At 43.9% G+C, this 16,992-nt stretch overlaps 1 protein-coding gene across 3 annotated transcripts in view; it reads right to left on the bottom strand.

Annotated features, from left to right (window-relative positions):
• FAM149A (family with sequence similarity 149 member A) overlaps positions 1–16,992 on the bottom strand; it is a 37,810-nt gene that overhangs the window by 11,569 nt on the left and 9,249 nt on the right. For all 3 annotated transcript variants that reach the window (XM_084877716.1, XM_084877717.1, XM_084877718.1), the window contains 7 exons: positions 14,312–14,422; positions 13,223–13,367; positions 9,215–9,357; positions 7,480–7,605; positions 6,429–6,599; positions 4,542–4,732; positions 2,633–2,787 (listed from right to left, as the gene is read on the bottom strand). In XM_084877716.1, the coding sequence (XP_084733842.1) occupies positions 2,633–2,787; positions 4,542–4,732; positions 6,429–6,599; positions 7,480–7,605; positions 9,215–9,357; positions 13,223–13,367; positions 14,312–14,422 (1,042 nt within the window). The remainder of the gene's footprint in view (positions 1–2,632; positions 2,788–4,541; positions 4,733–6,428; positions 6,600–7,479; positions 7,606–9,214; positions 9,358–13,222; positions 13,368–14,311; positions 14,423–16,992) is intronic.

The raw sequence follows: 16,992 nt of genomic DNA, 5'->3' as shown, positions 1-16,992 counted from the left end.
AGGGATGTACGACTGCCCATCTAGGACATCCTAAACCGGCAGTCGGACATCCCTCTCAAAATCCAGAACTGCTGACTCCCAACTGCTCGCCTGCCTGCCGTCCTGCTTTCCCCTAACTGCTTCTACCTGCCAGCCTTATCACTCCCTAAACCACTACCCTGCCTGCCTGATTGATGCCTAACTGCTCCCTTGCAGCCTGATTGCCCCTAATTACCCTCCCCTGCAGTCCTGGTCACCCATAACTGCCCTTCCCTGCAGGCCTGTTCCTCCCAACTGCCCTCCCCTGCAGGCATGGTATCCCCCAACTCTTCTCGCCTGCAGGCCTGGGTCCCCCCACAACTGCCCTTCCCTGCAGTCCCAGTTGCCTGCAACTTCCCTCCCCTGCCAGCCTGGTCATCCCTAAATGCCCTCCCCTGCAGACTTGATTGCCCCCAATTGATCTCCCTTGCAGGCTGGTCCCTCCCAACTGCCCTCCCCTGCTGGCCATCTTGTGGTGGCTATCTTGTGTCCACATGGGGACAGCCATCTTTAACCACATGGGAGCAGCCATCTTGTGTGTTGGAGTAATGGTCAATTTGCATATTATTTTTTTATTAGATAGGATAGAGACCTGGTGGACGGGTGAGGTCTGACTGGTTTGCCCTTAAGTGTGTCCCAGATCATGGTGGGGGTTCTCTTAGGGCATGGGGAAGCCTGGGTGAGGTGCCTGTGGTTGTTTGCAGGCAGGCCACACCCCTCGGCGACCCAAGTGTAGGCCCTGGTATCTGGGACTTATTTATCTTCTATAATTGAAACTTTGTAGCTTTGAGTGGAGACCAGGTCTGGCCAGAAAGCTTGGCTTCCTCCATCACTGGGGCAATCCAAGCCTCCTGCTTGCTCCAGCTTCGTGCCACCACCCTACTTTTGTTGGGTTAATTTGCATACTTGCTCTTGATTGGCTGGTGGGCGTGGCTTGTTGGTGTAGCAGAGGTGCGGTCTGTTTGCACACTTCACTTTTATTAGATAGGTTTATGTATAACAGGATATTGTAAAAATTAAGTTATGAAATTTATATTAAAATTTTCTTAGATAGTGCTATGTTGGCTGGCCCACAAAAATATTAGTGGTGGGCAGCATGTGGCCTGCAGGCTGTGGGTTTGACATGCTTGCTCTACTTTGTGAAGGTATGCTGTTTTTCCTTTCAACCCTACATCATTTATGAGCTAAAGGATATATAACTATTATAATATAATAAAATGTAATATAACATAATATGATATTATGCATATAATTAGCTCCTGGTTACATTAATAAAACACTTACTGAGTGCCTACTCTATTCCACACAATGTCTTATCTCCTTTAATTCTCATAAATGCCATAGATAACAAAACCAGTTTTGAAGGAAAGGGGCTGATTCAAGATCACAAAGCTAATAAATCATGATGTCAGGCTCCAAACTTGTAGTCCATACCCAAAGCTCAACCTCTAATTCACTCTACTACCTGCAAGATTGCCTCATCTTGTGTGTGTGTGCATGTGCGTGAGGCATGGCTGGACTCCCGCCAACTAATTATATTTAGCTTGAGACCAGGAACCCTCTCAAACCTCTTTTCTCTGCTCCCCTCTACACAAGATGGGCTGTGCGAGACATACAATCCCAACTCCTTAGTACTCCTGAAGGTCTCCCGTGGATAAGCTTCACTTTCCACTAGGTCTTTGAGTAAGAATGGATCTCAACAAAAATTTACTAAGATAGTTAGCTGCTAGGTTCTGTGTTAGTGACTATCATATATTTACATGATATTGCCCTCACTACAATCCCTTGGGCAACATATTACTATCCTCATTCTAGAGATTAGGAACCTAAAGTTTAGAAAAGTTCAATCAACACATCCAATATAACACCCCCTCCCCGCCCATAGGTCTCTTGATTCCAAATGCTCTGGTATTACCACAGTGCTTCTGCTGGTCCTAGTATACCATCCTCTAACCCAAAGTCCAATCACTATTCCCTAAACATGCCCCATCTTACATTCCTCCATGCCTTTGATGGGCCTGAAATGACCCATGCAGACTTCCTACTCCTTTATTCTCCTAAGACACACTGCTTTTGCACATTATCAGCAGAATGTATTGCCTCTGACTTGCTTTACACTTTTTGTTTTACTAGGTCAGGGACTATGCTTTCTTCATCTGCATATTTCTTCAAAACACCTAACACAGGTCACTTCACACAAACTCAATAAATGTTGGGATGAACCCAGTGTATACTGGGTTCATCCCAACTGATCCTTGGGATGAACCCAGTATAATGACTGATCCTTTTATCACTTTGATGGGAGGAGATCAGAACATTTGTAACCTGCAAATTGGCTAGAAATATTGGGGCAAACATATTTTCTCTTCAAAAATATGGACACAGTGCTACAGCTCAGAGCTGATGGAAAGTTTCAAATCTGAGTGTCTTCATTCTATTAAAGAATATGGTGATTCTATTAAACTCCATGAAATAAGTATTTTTTAAATTAGTCTTATTAAAAAACAGACCTGAATAATTTTATAATAAAGTTTCATAGAATAGTAATCTTATCAAACTAAAGCCAAAGCTATAAAAACTGAAGGAAAGAGAGAGACTAGGGGGAAAGCATTACCTGGTGGGGATTAAGATGAGAAGCCAGGGAGATGCTTTGAGTTTCAGAACTTCTGGACGGGGGAACACTCATTAGACCAGTGTTAATATGGGAAATGAGAACCTGTGGAGATTTAGCCTCAGCAACTTTCAATTTTTCTTTCTGTTTTCTTCTTCCTATGTCAACAGAAAATACAATATTATTAATAATGTTATCTAAAATTCACTGCTTAAAGAAAATATTTGTTCTTGAGTTACCATGAGTTTGCTATAGTCCTGGACTTTACTATAGAGAGCAGAGACCCCATGGAGCAATTGGCTGACATGATACTTCTCCACACATACATAATGAATGCCTATCATTTCACTATTAGGCCAAAAAGTAGAGATTATATACTGAAGCAAGAAAAATTCTCAGAATTTTATAATATTAGAACTAATCCCTTTGGTTAGAAAAATAATATTTAAATTAGCATGATTATTATTCTACTGTGCAAATTGATCACATAGCACCATCTACCACTAACATTTCTATGACCTGAGGCCTGGTGCACGAAATTCTTGTATGGTGTGGCGTGGGGTCCCTCAGCCTGGCCTGCACCATCTCACAATCCAGGACCCCTTGGGGGATGTTGACCGCTGGTTTAGGCCCAATCCCTGCGGGCCTAAACCGGCAGTCAGACGTCCCTCTCACAATCTGGTATCACTGGTATCTAACCACTCACCTGCCTGCCTGCCTGATAGCCCTAACCACTCTGTCTGTCTGCTGGATTGCCCCTAACTGCACTGTCTGACTGATCGCCCCTAACCACCTCCGCCTTGGCCCCTGCCACAGTGGCTTAGTACAGAAGGACATCAGGAATAGTAATCAAGCAAGGGCTCATGCCTGGGTTGCAGGCTCAATCCCCAAGAGGCAGCTGATTAATGATTCTCTTCCATCATTGATGTTTCTATCAATGTACAGATGTTCTATCAATGTAACAATGTTCTATCAATGTAACAATGTTCTGCTCTATCAATGTAACAATGTTCTATCAATGTAACAATGTAACAGATGTTCTATCAATGTAACAATGTTCTGCTTAGTACAGAAGGACATCAGGAATGACATCCAGAAGTTCTATCAATGTAACAATGTAACAGATGTTCTATCAATGTAACAATGTTCTGCTTAGTACAGAAGGACATCAGGAATGACATCCAGAAGGCAGTTTGGCTATCTGGTCTATTTAGCATATTATGCTTTTATTATTATAGATTTACTTCTGCTCAGTTTCAAGTAGTTTAGAAAACATTTTATAAAGTCAAATGAAATGACTATTAAATGATCTATGTTTACATTTTACTTTATAAATAACATCATAAACAATAAAAAGGCAATATCCCATTATTAGTTAGGTAAGGTTTTTGTTTGATTTTTTTTTTTTTTACCATAATACATTTTTAAATATATGACCTCTAGTTTCTTTCTTGTGTATTTCTGTGGGTTTTCCCCCAGAGTACATGTACTAGTATATCATTTTTACAACTTAAAAATGATAACGTCCCTTTTGAAGTGATTAAAGGTCCCTTGTGAATGAAGGCAATAAATGCCCGTCCCTCTCACCCCAATCATGCCCTATGTATGGCCAGGCTGAGGTGGGGCACAGAGCTGACAAACAGGCCTCTTTTTCTTTATTTTTTTTCCCTTAAATATATTTTTATTGATTTCAAAGAAGAATGGAGAGGGAGAAAGAGATAGAAACATCAATGATGGAAGAGAATCATTAATCAGCTGCCTCCTGGGGATTGAGCCTGCAACCCAGACATGAGCCCTTGACCCAAATCAACCCTTCAGCTGGCAGTCTGATGCTCTATCCACTGAGCCAAACCATCTAGGGCAAGGGTCTTTTTTTCTTCTTTTCATTAGGTCAAGTTCACCAAATAAGTACCTGTGAGTGTAACTTCCCAGGTTTTTCTAATCAGCTCTTCCAGTATTTCTACCACATTTGCCCAGATATGATCGAACACTTCTGCAGCCACAGCATCTTTGATACAGTCATGAGGGGAAATGGGAGGAAGTCCGTGCTTGTGCTGCATCCCACAGTGGTGAGTTGATTTCTGTTCCAGGTGTTCATGGTCACTAAGGACAAAATCCATTCTAATTACTAAAAGAATCAAGGAGTTAAAGGTAAATAATGCTACCTATCTACCTAACATGTATTCATCAATGTATATTATACGTATACTAGTGGCCCGGTGCACGAAATTTGTATACAGAGGGGGTGTTCCCTCAGCCAAGCCTGCACCCTCTCCAATCTGGGAATCCTTGGGGGATGTCTGACTGCCAGTTTAGTGTCTAAACCTGCAGTCATACATCCCTTCACAATCTGGGACCACTGGCTCCTAACTGTTCACCTGCTTGCCTGCTTGATCACCCCAACCACTCTGCTTGCTTGCCTGAGCACCCCTAACTGCCCTCCCCTGCCAGTTTGATATTGCCCCCAACTGCTCTCACCTGCAGGCCTGGTTGTCCCCTCCCCTGCAGGCCTGATCTCGCCCCCAAAGGCCCTCCTCTGCTGGCCTGATCTTATCCCTAACTGTCTTCCCCTGCTGGTATCATCTTGTCGCCAACTGCCCTCCCCTGCCAGCCTGATCTCACCCCCAATGGCCCTTCCCTGCCAGCCTGATCTTACCCCCAACTTCCCTCCTCTGCAGGCCTGATCTCACCCCCAACTGTCTTCCTCTGCTGGTCAATTTGTTTCTGATTGGCCGGTTTCTATGCCAGTCAATGTCAAAAGTTCCGCCTCCTAGGCAGCCATTGGCTCCTCACAATTTACCCAGATTTGATTCTGATTAGTTTCTATGCCAGTCAGCATCTCTGGGCTTATCAACAGAGCCAGATCAGAAAGGCAGGGCTATGCAGCAGCCCCGGTGGAGACCTGGAGAGAAATGGAGTCATGGCTGCTGGCCAGATTGGGAGAGAAAGAGAGAGGCAAGTGCTGATCAAAAGCTGCCACAGAGGCAACAAATCAGTCCCTGATTCTCTCTTCAGGCCTCTTTCTGACCCTGATTCACAACCCCCTCAGAAACAGTCAGCGCTGGGTTGCCATGAGCCTCGGTCATTACTGATCATTATGACTTAGGGTTTTTATATATTAGGATAAATAAACATCACATTCGTTTTTTAAACAGTGCATATTTTTTAAACGTTCCAATTTTCCATCACAGGGCAAATTTTTATTGTGTAATATGTGTAGCTTTTGTTTAGGAACCAAATATGGATTTAGTGCTGAAACTGGACTGTCCCCTTTACCCTCTGTGAAGCCAGGTTAGGAACCAGGAGCTCCTGGGCACCAAGTCATGTTCACCATTGTGCTAAACACAATTCTTGTTTTCTAGCTGTAGCATACTGTCAAAAACAGCCTGGCTGACATGGCTCAGTGGTTGAGCACCTACTTGTGAACCTGGAGGTCACAATTCAATTCCAAGTCAGGGCACATGCCTGGGTTGCGGGCTCCATCCCCAGTGTGAGGTGTGCAGGAAGCAGCCAATCAATGATTCTCTCTTATCATTGCTATTTCTCTCTCTCTCTCTCCCTCTCCCCACTTCTCTGAAATCAATAGAAATATATTTTTTAAAAAGAAAAGAAAGGGAACCAGTCTTCTAGCATAGTCATTTCCTGCCAGGAACCTGAAAGCTTTTGAGAGCACAATATTCTCCAAAGAATGGAAAATCTTTTGGAAAGTGAAATATACACTAAAGAGCACGTGATCAAACTAAATAGCAAATTAATATTATTAAACCATTTAGTCAGTGCCAAATAAAATTCCACTCACTCTTCTATTCTGTCGAAAGCGAAATATTCTTCGATTTTTCCATCCACATCATAGACCTCTTCCTGCAGGGATGAACATGCCGCTAGGTCGGCCCCCTCTGTGCAGTCGGGACCTGGCAGGGCCTGGGCTGCAAGTGCTGCTGGGAGTATTTGAGAGCCAGAGATACACAACCTACGGGGAAAGCAGATTCTCCATGGGAGCTTGTATAATAGAACGTCAAGAATACAATGTGTGCATGATTGTGGTAGGTATTTAAATTATCCAGAAAGCACAGAGTCCCAAATTTAAAAGTCACTAAATACTACATTTAACAAAAGTCATATCCTGAGAAGCAGCATTTTTAACACGGGCATCATTAAACATTTTAAGGGCTTCTTGGAAGACTACATTATTCTATGAATTTGCATTCTCTTTGCCACAATGGAAGGATGTCATGGCACGGTTCCAAGTATGTGTGACTGGCATGGAGGCATTCATTGAAATCTGTTAGTGAGGAAAAAAAAAAATGGCTGGAGCTATAGTCCTGCTGCTACTGCCCTGGGGCTTAGGATCAAGTAGTTTTGGTTTTGTTTCTAGCTCACCTTTCAGAGATTCTTTGAAACAAAGGTTGAAAAGCTAACTCCCTTGCCCAGCCGGTGTTGCTCAGTGGTTGAGCATTGACCTATGAACTAAGAGGTCACAGTTCAATTCCTGATTATGGCACATGCCCAAGTTGTGGCTCAGTCTCCAATGTGGGGTGTTGCAGGAAGCAGCTGATCAATGACTCTCTCATGATTGATGGTTCTATCTCTCTCCCTCCTTCTCCATTCCTCTCTGAAATCAATAAAAATATATTTTACCTCCCTTGACATCAGTATTACACACACACACACACTGTCATCATCTGGATTCAGAAGCATCTTATAAAAATAATGCTCTGTACCTGCCCTTCAGAGAAATATAAACTTGCAAAGTGGTGGAGCCGAGGCTAATGGCGGCTGAAATAGACATGAAGAAGTATAACTAAAATGCCACTAAAACTGCCTTTTGGAAGCAGCTTGTAGGAACTTACTGCCTGCTGCTGCTGCCGCATTGATGGGCCTCCAGGGAGGACTCGTGACCCGCAGAGCAAGGCTCGCTGGCTTGGAAGTGGCGGACGCCTTCATCGGTCGGCAGGATGACCTGTCTTCCTAACACTCTGCAGGGTTTAAACAAAGAGAAAACCATTAATATCATTATGGAAAAGCTAAAATGTTTTACAACTTGAAAAGCCATATAAAATCTATTGTGAAGGAACATGCATGAAGCAATAAGGAGCATATGGTACGTGGGAAATATCATGGCCTCCCCAATTGCCAGAGGCTTTAAGGGAAAGGCCAGACTGTTCTTGCCTGGGCAGACTTGAGGCCAAGTGCTCATGTGTCTAGGCCACTGACTGCACTTGTCTGATTGTGTAGGCAGACAGAATGATAACTGTCACCTAGAGATAAAGTCTATCAGATCCTTACACCTAAGGCACTGGCTTTCAACCGTTTTCCTCTCATGGCACACGTAAACTAATTACTAAAATTCTGCAGCACATCAAAAAAATACGTATATATTTTTTCGCCACATGAATTTTTAAAACATGTCATATCTGCCTGTTTAGCCAGGGGGCACTGACTTCTTTTCCCTTAGATTGTCAAATAAAAGAATGACAATAGCCAACGCTTGCAAATGATTCAAAATTACACTTATTTTTATTGTCGTATCAGCAAAAAATATATGCTTGGTGTGCCACCGAATTTTAGTAATTAGTTTACATGTGCCATGAGAGGGAGAAGTTTGCAAACACTGATCACGGGTAATGCAAGCACACAGAAGTTCTCCATAAATGCTAACTAAATCTATATAATGAATAGAAATCTATTAATATGTAGACTTGGCTTGTATTCCTTTCAATTTCTTCTTCTGTCCTCCCCTCCTTCATGTTTCATCCTCACTCTGTTGTCCTCCCCTCCTTCATGCTTCATCCTCACTCTGTGAGTTAACAGAGACAGGAGCAGCTCTGAGTTCCTGACACATTGGTATGATCCCCAGGCCTAGAGAAGTCAGCACCCACAGTAACAGCTAAGGGACCTACTGCATCCTCTGAGGCGGAGGCTTACAGAGGACTAAAAAGAAAAGATAAAAACCTACCTAGTCAAGAATTTTTTAAAGGGACCTGGTAGGTGTCACCAGAAGAGCTGCTAATATCTGCATGAATATTGTCATTGACCTCCCCAGGCACAATGCAGAGGGCCTTCGGAGAGCCTATATGGATTGCCCCCTAAGCAGTTTGGCTCAGTTATTGAAAGAAGAAAAAACTTCCCTTTATATCCAATCTGTAGTCTCCATCTTTGATAGAAAAACAACAAGCGACCCTTCCTACATCGGGAATCTTGGTGCAATGGTAAGGTTCATCTATCTAATCATTCAGCAAACAATTACTCTGTCCTCCTCCACCCCAGAGCGGTGCTGAGGACACACATGTGATGCTCACATCCTCGCGGACATGGAGGGAAAGGGTGACCTACCATCTTGCATGTGTTCTGAGCATGAGCTACCTGTGCTTCTCAGAAATTAAAGTGAACTTGAGTATAGGGATGTCTCAGTAGTCAGCCAGCCGCCATCCCAGAAGATGCAATATCTCAGTAAAGGACACGTGTTCTGCATACATATTTTGACCAGGCAAGTGTTTCAGTCAAAAGGTGCTCATTGTGTTAAACGAGGCCGGAGTGGGCAGTTCCAAAACCCATGGTGGTGAATTACTATGAATGACCCCCTACCTCAGGTGGATGGATCGTCTCGCCCACTCGCCGCACTCAGCCATGAGGTTCTGGGTCTGTGGGCTCACTTTCCCTTCGAATAACATTTCCTCGACCTCCCAGAATAACTGCTGCACCTTCTGTGCACTGGCTTTGTCAAACTCCTGAAACAGAAATGCACATTTGGTTACAAGACTGAAAGTTGTCGACATAATGGCTTCATAATCCATGATGCTAATGTGTTTAAAGCACCCATTGTGACAAGATGGAAATAAGTGGATTTTGTGGTCAGACACACCAGAGCTGCAATTTTTACTCTTCTGATAAAGTGAATTTCCACTCTGGCCCACAGTTTTTGTAACTATTAAATAGAGGTCATCTACTACCTGAGTTATGAGACATATTTGAGATCTTACATAGATATAGTGATAGGTATAGGTATACGTAATGACACAGATCTTAATATACTTACACACACACCCACACCCACACACACACACACACACATATATATATAATTAGAGGCCCAGTGCATGAATTCGTGCACCAGTGGGGTCCCTCAGCCTGGCCTGTGCCCTCTCACAATCTGGGACCCCTTGGTGGATATTGGACTGCCTGTGGGGGTTGGGCCGAAACTGGCAGTCTGACATCCCCTTAGGGATGTAGTAGTGCACCTAGTGGCAGGCAGAGGGGAAGGAGCCCAAGCCCACTGCTCCCACTCATCCTGGTCCCATTACATCTGCTGCCGCCTCCACTAGGAAGGGCTGTGGCGGAGGTGGGAGAGGCTTGAGCTGCTGCAGCTGCACTCACCAGCCATGAGTCAGGTGTCTGGCGCCTGTCAGCTGAGTGGTACTCCTGCTGTGGAGTGCACTGACCATCAGGGGGCAGCTCCTGCATTGAGCATCTGCCTTCTGGTGGTCAGTGTGCATAATAGCAACCAATCAAATGGTTGACTGGTCAAACGATTGACTGGTCCCTTAGGGTTTTATATATATATATATATATATATATATATATATATATATATATATATATGCACACACACACACACACACGTGTATAAATATGCAGACATATGTCTCTCATATGGTTGGGTGAGACTGCATCTAAGCACATCTACAAAGTTCAAACTATTTCTTGCTCTGATGATACCACTGAAAAGGAAAACAGCTTTTATAGAAAGGGCCATTCAGATTCTTTCAATCAATGAAAAAAAAAATCTTGAGGCGTGATTATTAGGGTGAGGCCAGAGTATTAATTTTTCCTGTGGGACCTAAAGAATTTCTTGGACTGTGGCTACAGTGAAATGTGGGTAAGAAAACCTTTCAGCCTTTCTATGTGTTCTCAACGATTGGGAGGCAACAGTCCTACAGCCCTCATGTCAAGGAGGAGAATGTGAACATTACCAGAATTAGGAGAACTACACTGAGCAGGCAGCCTCTAGAGCAAAAGCCTGGTTATCTTTTCTTCCAGGAATGTGCGAACCTGAAATCTAATCCACAACTCAGAGCAACAAAATGCATATCCAGTCTGACATACCCTATCCAAATGGTATACTCAGGTTGATTTTCATAGAAAGCTAGACAATATTTTCTGTGTTACTTCTTCCCTCCAGTTGATAATACACTAGATTCCCAGGTTGCAAGGGAGTTGAATTCTCTTTTAAAATGCAAATAAGGAGAAACTCAATAATAACATATGCCTCTTAGGAGGGAATTGCCTGGGTGTGGCCTGGGAGAAGGCTTACTTTCCATTTTCTCTTGATTGCATTTGGCTGCTTTTGCAAATATTCTCCATCAAAAAGTAAATAAAAGTGTTTAAAAGCAACTGTAGGTTTTGGAGTGATGTGTATCCTATCTAATAAAGAGGGAATCTGCTAATATAGCCTCAAAGATGGCAATGCCCACAGCCAAGAAGGAGGGAATATGCTAATTGACTGCCTCACCCTCAAAGATGGCTGTGTCCACATCCATAAGATGGTGCTGCCCATTCTCCTCAGCTCTGCCAGGGTGGCAGGTGGGCAGCATAGCTGAGCTTGCCCCTAGAAGTCCCCACACACCTGCCTCTGGAGTCTCCCAGTCCCCTCAACCCCCCAGCTGCCCAGGGCTGGCCTGAGGCACAAGCAAGCCTCAGATGGCAGCTGCCCAGCTGCCCAGGGCCACCGAGGTTCAGGTAACCAGGGCCCACCAAGGCTTGTGCTGCCAGCAGTGGCAGCAGCAGAGGTTAAAGGGGACATCGCCTTCCCCGGATGGCTGGGTTGCCTCCTGCCCCTAAGGGCTCCCAGAATGTGAGAGCAGGTAGGCTGGGCTAAGGGATCCCTCCTCCAGTGCATGAATTTTCATGCATCGGGCCTCTAGTTCTATGAATGAAAGCCATAAGAGTCTCTCTGGATAATTACATGAAAATCCAGAATTTGGTCAATGTGAAGCCAGGATTCTCAGCCTTCTTCCCACTTGTACGCTATGAGCAGAGTGCGAGTGGGGGTGGCAGGGAGTGGGCGTGAGGTGGGGCTGCTTATCAGAAGTGAGAGTCACCCCTTTGAAGAGGTCCTGAGTGACTCAGAGCTGACTCCCTCCCAGCGTCCCCTCCCACACTTTGAAAGTCACAGCTGTAAGATGGTAGGAGGCAGAGGGGCGAGTGGAGAACTGCTTTTAAAGAGAGCAAAGGAAAACACAACACAAGGAAGTGCAGGAGCTAGAACACCCAAAGCTACAGTGGAGGCTCCCAGTCACCAGGCCTTCACAAAAGGCGGGGCCCAGGATGCTCAGGGGCACCTGAGGGGCGACGGGGGCAGGAGGCTGTGCAATTGGCAGAGCACCCCACAGAGCTGCAGACAGAAAGCCAACCTGGCTCCACACCCCACTCTGGGAAATGACAAAGATGAGGTCAAAGTTAACAGTTTCCACAAGAGTCAGAAGATGAAAGTAAAACATCTGCTTAGAAACCCTATAACCATGGCAATTTGTCAGTTTTTACTTTACCCAAATTTTTTTCTTGAGTTCCCACTGTCAGCGTCTGTCCTGAATTTCCCGCCATAGATCTCATATAAGAAATTAAATGTAACACACCCAGAGGGCGGGGAAGGAAGTAGAAAAAAACAAAGCTATTAATAGCTGAGGCTTTGAGTTATGGGAATATAAGTGATTTTTGTTTTTCCTTATATGTTCTTTATTTTTAAGATTTTATGTGTGACATAGAAATGATTTTATATGTATGGCTATGTATGTGCATAATAGGTAATGCTTTTAAAATTGGTAAAAAGATATTTTTAAAAACAAGAAAGCAGCCCTAGCCAGTTTGGCTCACTGGATAGAGCATTGGCCTGCAGCCTTCATCCTGGGTTCAATTCCAGTCAAAGGTACATGCCCGGGTTGCAGCTAGATCCCCAGTGGGGGAAAGGGAGTGTGGTGCAAGAGGCAGCTAATCAATGATTCTCTCTCATCACTGATGTTTCTGTTTCTCTCTCCCTTCTCTTCCTCTCTGAAATCAATAAGAACATATTTTTTAAAAATAACAAGAAGAAGAAAGCAGCACTGTCTGGTGTGGCTCAGTCGGATGAGTGTCATCCTATGCACTGGTTCAATTCCCTGTCAGGACACATGCCCTAGTTGCAGGCTCCATCCCCAGGAGGGGGCGTGCGGGAGGTAGACAATCAATGGTTCTTCTCTCTCACAGATGTTTTTCTCTCTCTCTCCCTCTCTATCCCTTTCTCTCAATTCATTAAAAATAAGAGAGAGAGAGAGAGAGAGAGAGAGAGCGCCCTAATTGGTTTTGCTCAGTAGATAGAGCATCGGCCTTTGGACTGAAGGGTCCCTGGGTTTGATTTCTGTGAAGGGCACATATCTGGCTTGCACCCCAGTACGAGGCGTGCAAGAGGCAGCTGATCAATGATTGTCTCTCATCATTGATGTTTCTATCTCCCTCTCCCTTCCTCTCTGAAATCAATAAAAATGTATTTAAAAAAATAAGAAAGCAACTCTTCTTTATACATTGTAATCATGCAATTATCCAAAGTATTCTGAGACATACTTCATCTCTCCATGAGCAGATGGAGCTCCTTTCGGTAGATAAGCCCACGGTCGAGTTCGAACTCTGTGTCCCAGACCTGGACCAAGAGCTGTGGGCTTCTGTGGGTGTGGAGCTTCCACTGGATGAAAATGATGACTCGGACTCACTGCAGGAACAAACGGAGGCAACATAAATAATGCTAGAGAATAATACTAGAGCCCCAGTGCATGAAATTCGGGAGGGGGGGGGTGTCCCTCAGCCCGGCCTGTGCCCTCTCGCAGTTTGGGAGCCCTCGGGGGGAGCAGGCCTAAGCCATCAGTTGGACATCCTTAGAACTGTAGTCTTCTGGCTAAGCACTACTTCCCTTGTGGGAGTGCATTGACTACCAGGTGGCAACTCCTGCATTGAGTGTCTGCCCCCTGGTGGTCAGTGAGCACCATAGAGACTGGGAATTCCACTGTCAGGCTGAAACTGGCTCTTTGACATCCCCCAAAGGGTTCCGGATTGTGAAAGGGCATAGGCCAGGCCGAGAGACCTCACTGGTGCATGATTGGGGCCAGGGAGGGACCACGGGATCTCAAGGGCATGTCCAGCTCATCTCACTCAGTACCAATGGATCGGACCCCAGTAGCAAGCTAAACTACTGGTTGAAGCATCTGCCCCCAAGTAGTCAGTGCTCATCATAGCAACTGGTCAACCAGTCAACTGTCTGCCCCATGGTGGTCAGTGCATGTCATAGCAAGCAGTTGAATGGCCTTACCTTATCATTAGCATATTACACTTTGATTGGTTGAACGGCCAACAGGACGATTGGACACTTAGCATATTAGGCTTTTATTATATAGGATTTCCTGGGAGAGGATAGGCTGGAAACTGGCTTTATTTCTCTGAGTCACTTCCTCTTTCTTTCTTTAAATACACTGGTCAATTTCACAGCACACAGAATTTTCAAATAGTGATGCAATGTAACATTTCACTAATTTTAGTTTTATATGAAAATAAAACTGCTTCTTTTAGAAATTCACAGCCAATCTTCAATTTTGTTTGCCATATTCATTATGGGCACGTTTTGGTTTTGCAATTAGAAGTGTTTCATTGATTAATTCTTACCAGGTATACTTATCAATGGCTTTCTGCACATTATTTGTAAAATGTGTGGGTAAAGGATCTTTGCTTTTTATAGGAAAATTATGTTTCCCAGATCCTTCCGACAGTCCTCTCCTGAAAAATAAAATAAAATATTAAAAGTATTTCTAACATAATAATTTTATTCATTTGACTTTTAAAATTTCCCTTTGTATAAAGTTGCTCCCTCCCTCCTGCCATGACCCTGTATACCCACATGTGTGCACACACATGCCACATAGCCATCCAATGTGAAAGAATCAACATTATATTTATTTTTTTTTCAGATCAGCAAAAAACCTATTTTTGGCTTTGCTGCAGAATTTCAGGAACTAGTTTATGTGTGCCAGGAGATGAAAAAGGTTGAAAATTGCCGCACTGTATAGATAGATCAGGTTGATCTTGCTCACTGCTATTATTAGCAAATGCTACCCCATGAAAATGTTGTTAACTTGCACCTCCCACAACATTTCTTAGTATGCATCTCTCTTTTTGTTTGTTTTTATTTCTTTAAACTTTAAAAATTTTTCAATAGTTGACTTTCAGTATTATATTAGTTTCAGGTGAACAGCATAAATGGTTAGACATTTATATACCTTACGAAGTGATCCCCTGATATTTTAAGTACCCACCTGGCACTATACATACTTATTACAAAATTATTGCCTATATTCCCTGTGTTGTACCTATCACCCATGAATGTGTACTTCTTAACCCCTTTACCTTCCTCAGCCACCCCTTCTACCCACCTCCCATCTGGCAACCATCAGCTTGTTCTCTGCATCTATGATTCAGTTTCTCTTTTGTTTACTTTGCTCTGTAGATTAAACATATAAGTGAAATCATATGGAAATTGTCTTTTTCTCTCTGACTTATTTCACTTAGTATAATACCCTCTAGGGACATCCATGTTTTTGTAAATGGTAAGATTTTTCCTTTTTATGCCCAAATAATCTATTAGTCCTAATATATAAAAATCCAGGGGCGATCATGACCTAAACAACTGGACAGATGACCAAACAGCAAACTGCAGGCATGAAGCCCAGAAAGAGAGGCAGGGCCTGATCAGCAGCTGCTGCGAGACTGCAGATCAGTCCCAGGGAGAAAGAGAGAGAGAGAGAGAGAGAGAGAGAGAGAGAGAGAGAGAGAGAGAGAGAGAAAGGCCATTCTGGATTTCCCAAAAGAGGCAATGCCAGCCTAGGAGGTGGAGCTTTTGATTCTGACAGGCATAGAAACCAACCAATCGGAACCTAATCTGGACCTAGACGAGTCTATTTTGAAGAAGTGGCATTAGAACACTCAAGGGGCCAAAGAGCCCCATGTGGCTCTTGAGCCAAGGTTTGTCGATGACTGAAATAGGATATAGATATATTCCACACCATCTTTATCCTCTCCTCTCATGTTGCTTAAGCTCTCTTTCAATACTTGTCCTTTTATTATGATGATCTTGACACTTTATTAGCTTTCTTTACCTGTAGCACCTAAACCAATGCCTGCCAGGAAAAGATGCCCTGTTTCTTTAAAAAACAAATCATTAGGAAGAGATTCAATCAGTGCCTCTCAAGAATATGTTTTTGCTCTCGGATTACTCTGAATGGTCATGCTTAAATCAAAAGATTACAGTGACCAGACTCAAAAATATTCTCCAAATTAAACACATTTCTGGAACTATTTTAACCTTTATAAAGAAAGAACATTCACAGCAGCTGATATCTCCAAAATATGGAGATTCCAACAGAACGCAGTCCCTCCTGCACGCATTTAGTTTCTCTTGCTTCTACTTAGCATCTCCTCTACTTTTGTGCATCTTGAAAATGCATACCCATCTCTTTTTGTTTACAACTAAATAATTTCTTCTCCCAGAATATCCACTCTTTTCCTGAGGTCATTGGGTGGGGTGGGAGGAGTGGAAAGGAGGAAGTTCAAACTAAGAAGGAAATAATTTACAAACTGGGAGAACCAGTTTCTCTCCTCACATTACACTCCTGCTCAGTTCAAAGTGCAGTGACACCAGGAGGTCTCCAGGACAGGGGTGCTGGCCAAGAATAGGGGTGGCGGTGGGATTACTAGAAAATGGACGCCTTGAAACGGCTTTCAGACCATTTCTCCAACTTCTCCTCCTCTGCTCTTCCCCGTGTCTTCAAAGTCTCTGGACTTCCGTGGGACTTCTGGAACTTCCAAGGTCAGTGTAATGGCTCCTCCATTTGACCACAGAATTCGGGAGAATTCTGAAGAGGAACTTGAGCCCACCTGCTCACTGACTGCCCAAGCTCACAAGGACGACAGGGGTGGAGCCGGTCTCTCCAGGAACCACAGGTTACTGACATTGTAAACTAAGCACAGAATCTGCCAACATGTGCCTTTTGTTTTCCTTTTCTATGTCTTGTTTTGCATCCCTGGTTTCTCTGTACTGTTATTTCATGCAATAGACCGCACATCTTTAATTCCCTGTAAACTATCAACTCCTACCTCAGCCCTACAGTCTAGGAAAAGGTGCACAGCTCACAGGGTGCGTCCCACAAATGCCTTCACACTGAACGTGGTGGGACATTCAAGCTTTTATTGCATACCACGCAGACATGTAACCGTTCTAGCCTGGTTCCTTCTATTTCAGAGATGAAAACTTCAGCTCCGTGGGCACATTCAGGGCTGCTCGTTTGCAGACA

The sequence above is a fragment of the Pipistrellus hanaki genome (assembly GCF_964339955.1).
Source record: "Pipistrellus hanaki genome assembly, chromosome: 3".
In the NCBI taxonomy this organism is placed as follows: domain Eukaryota; kingdom Metazoa; phylum Chordata; class Mammalia; order Chiroptera; family Vespertilionidae; genus Pipistrellus; species Pipistrellus hanaki.
This window is presented reverse-complemented; position numbering and strand designations above follow the sequence as displayed.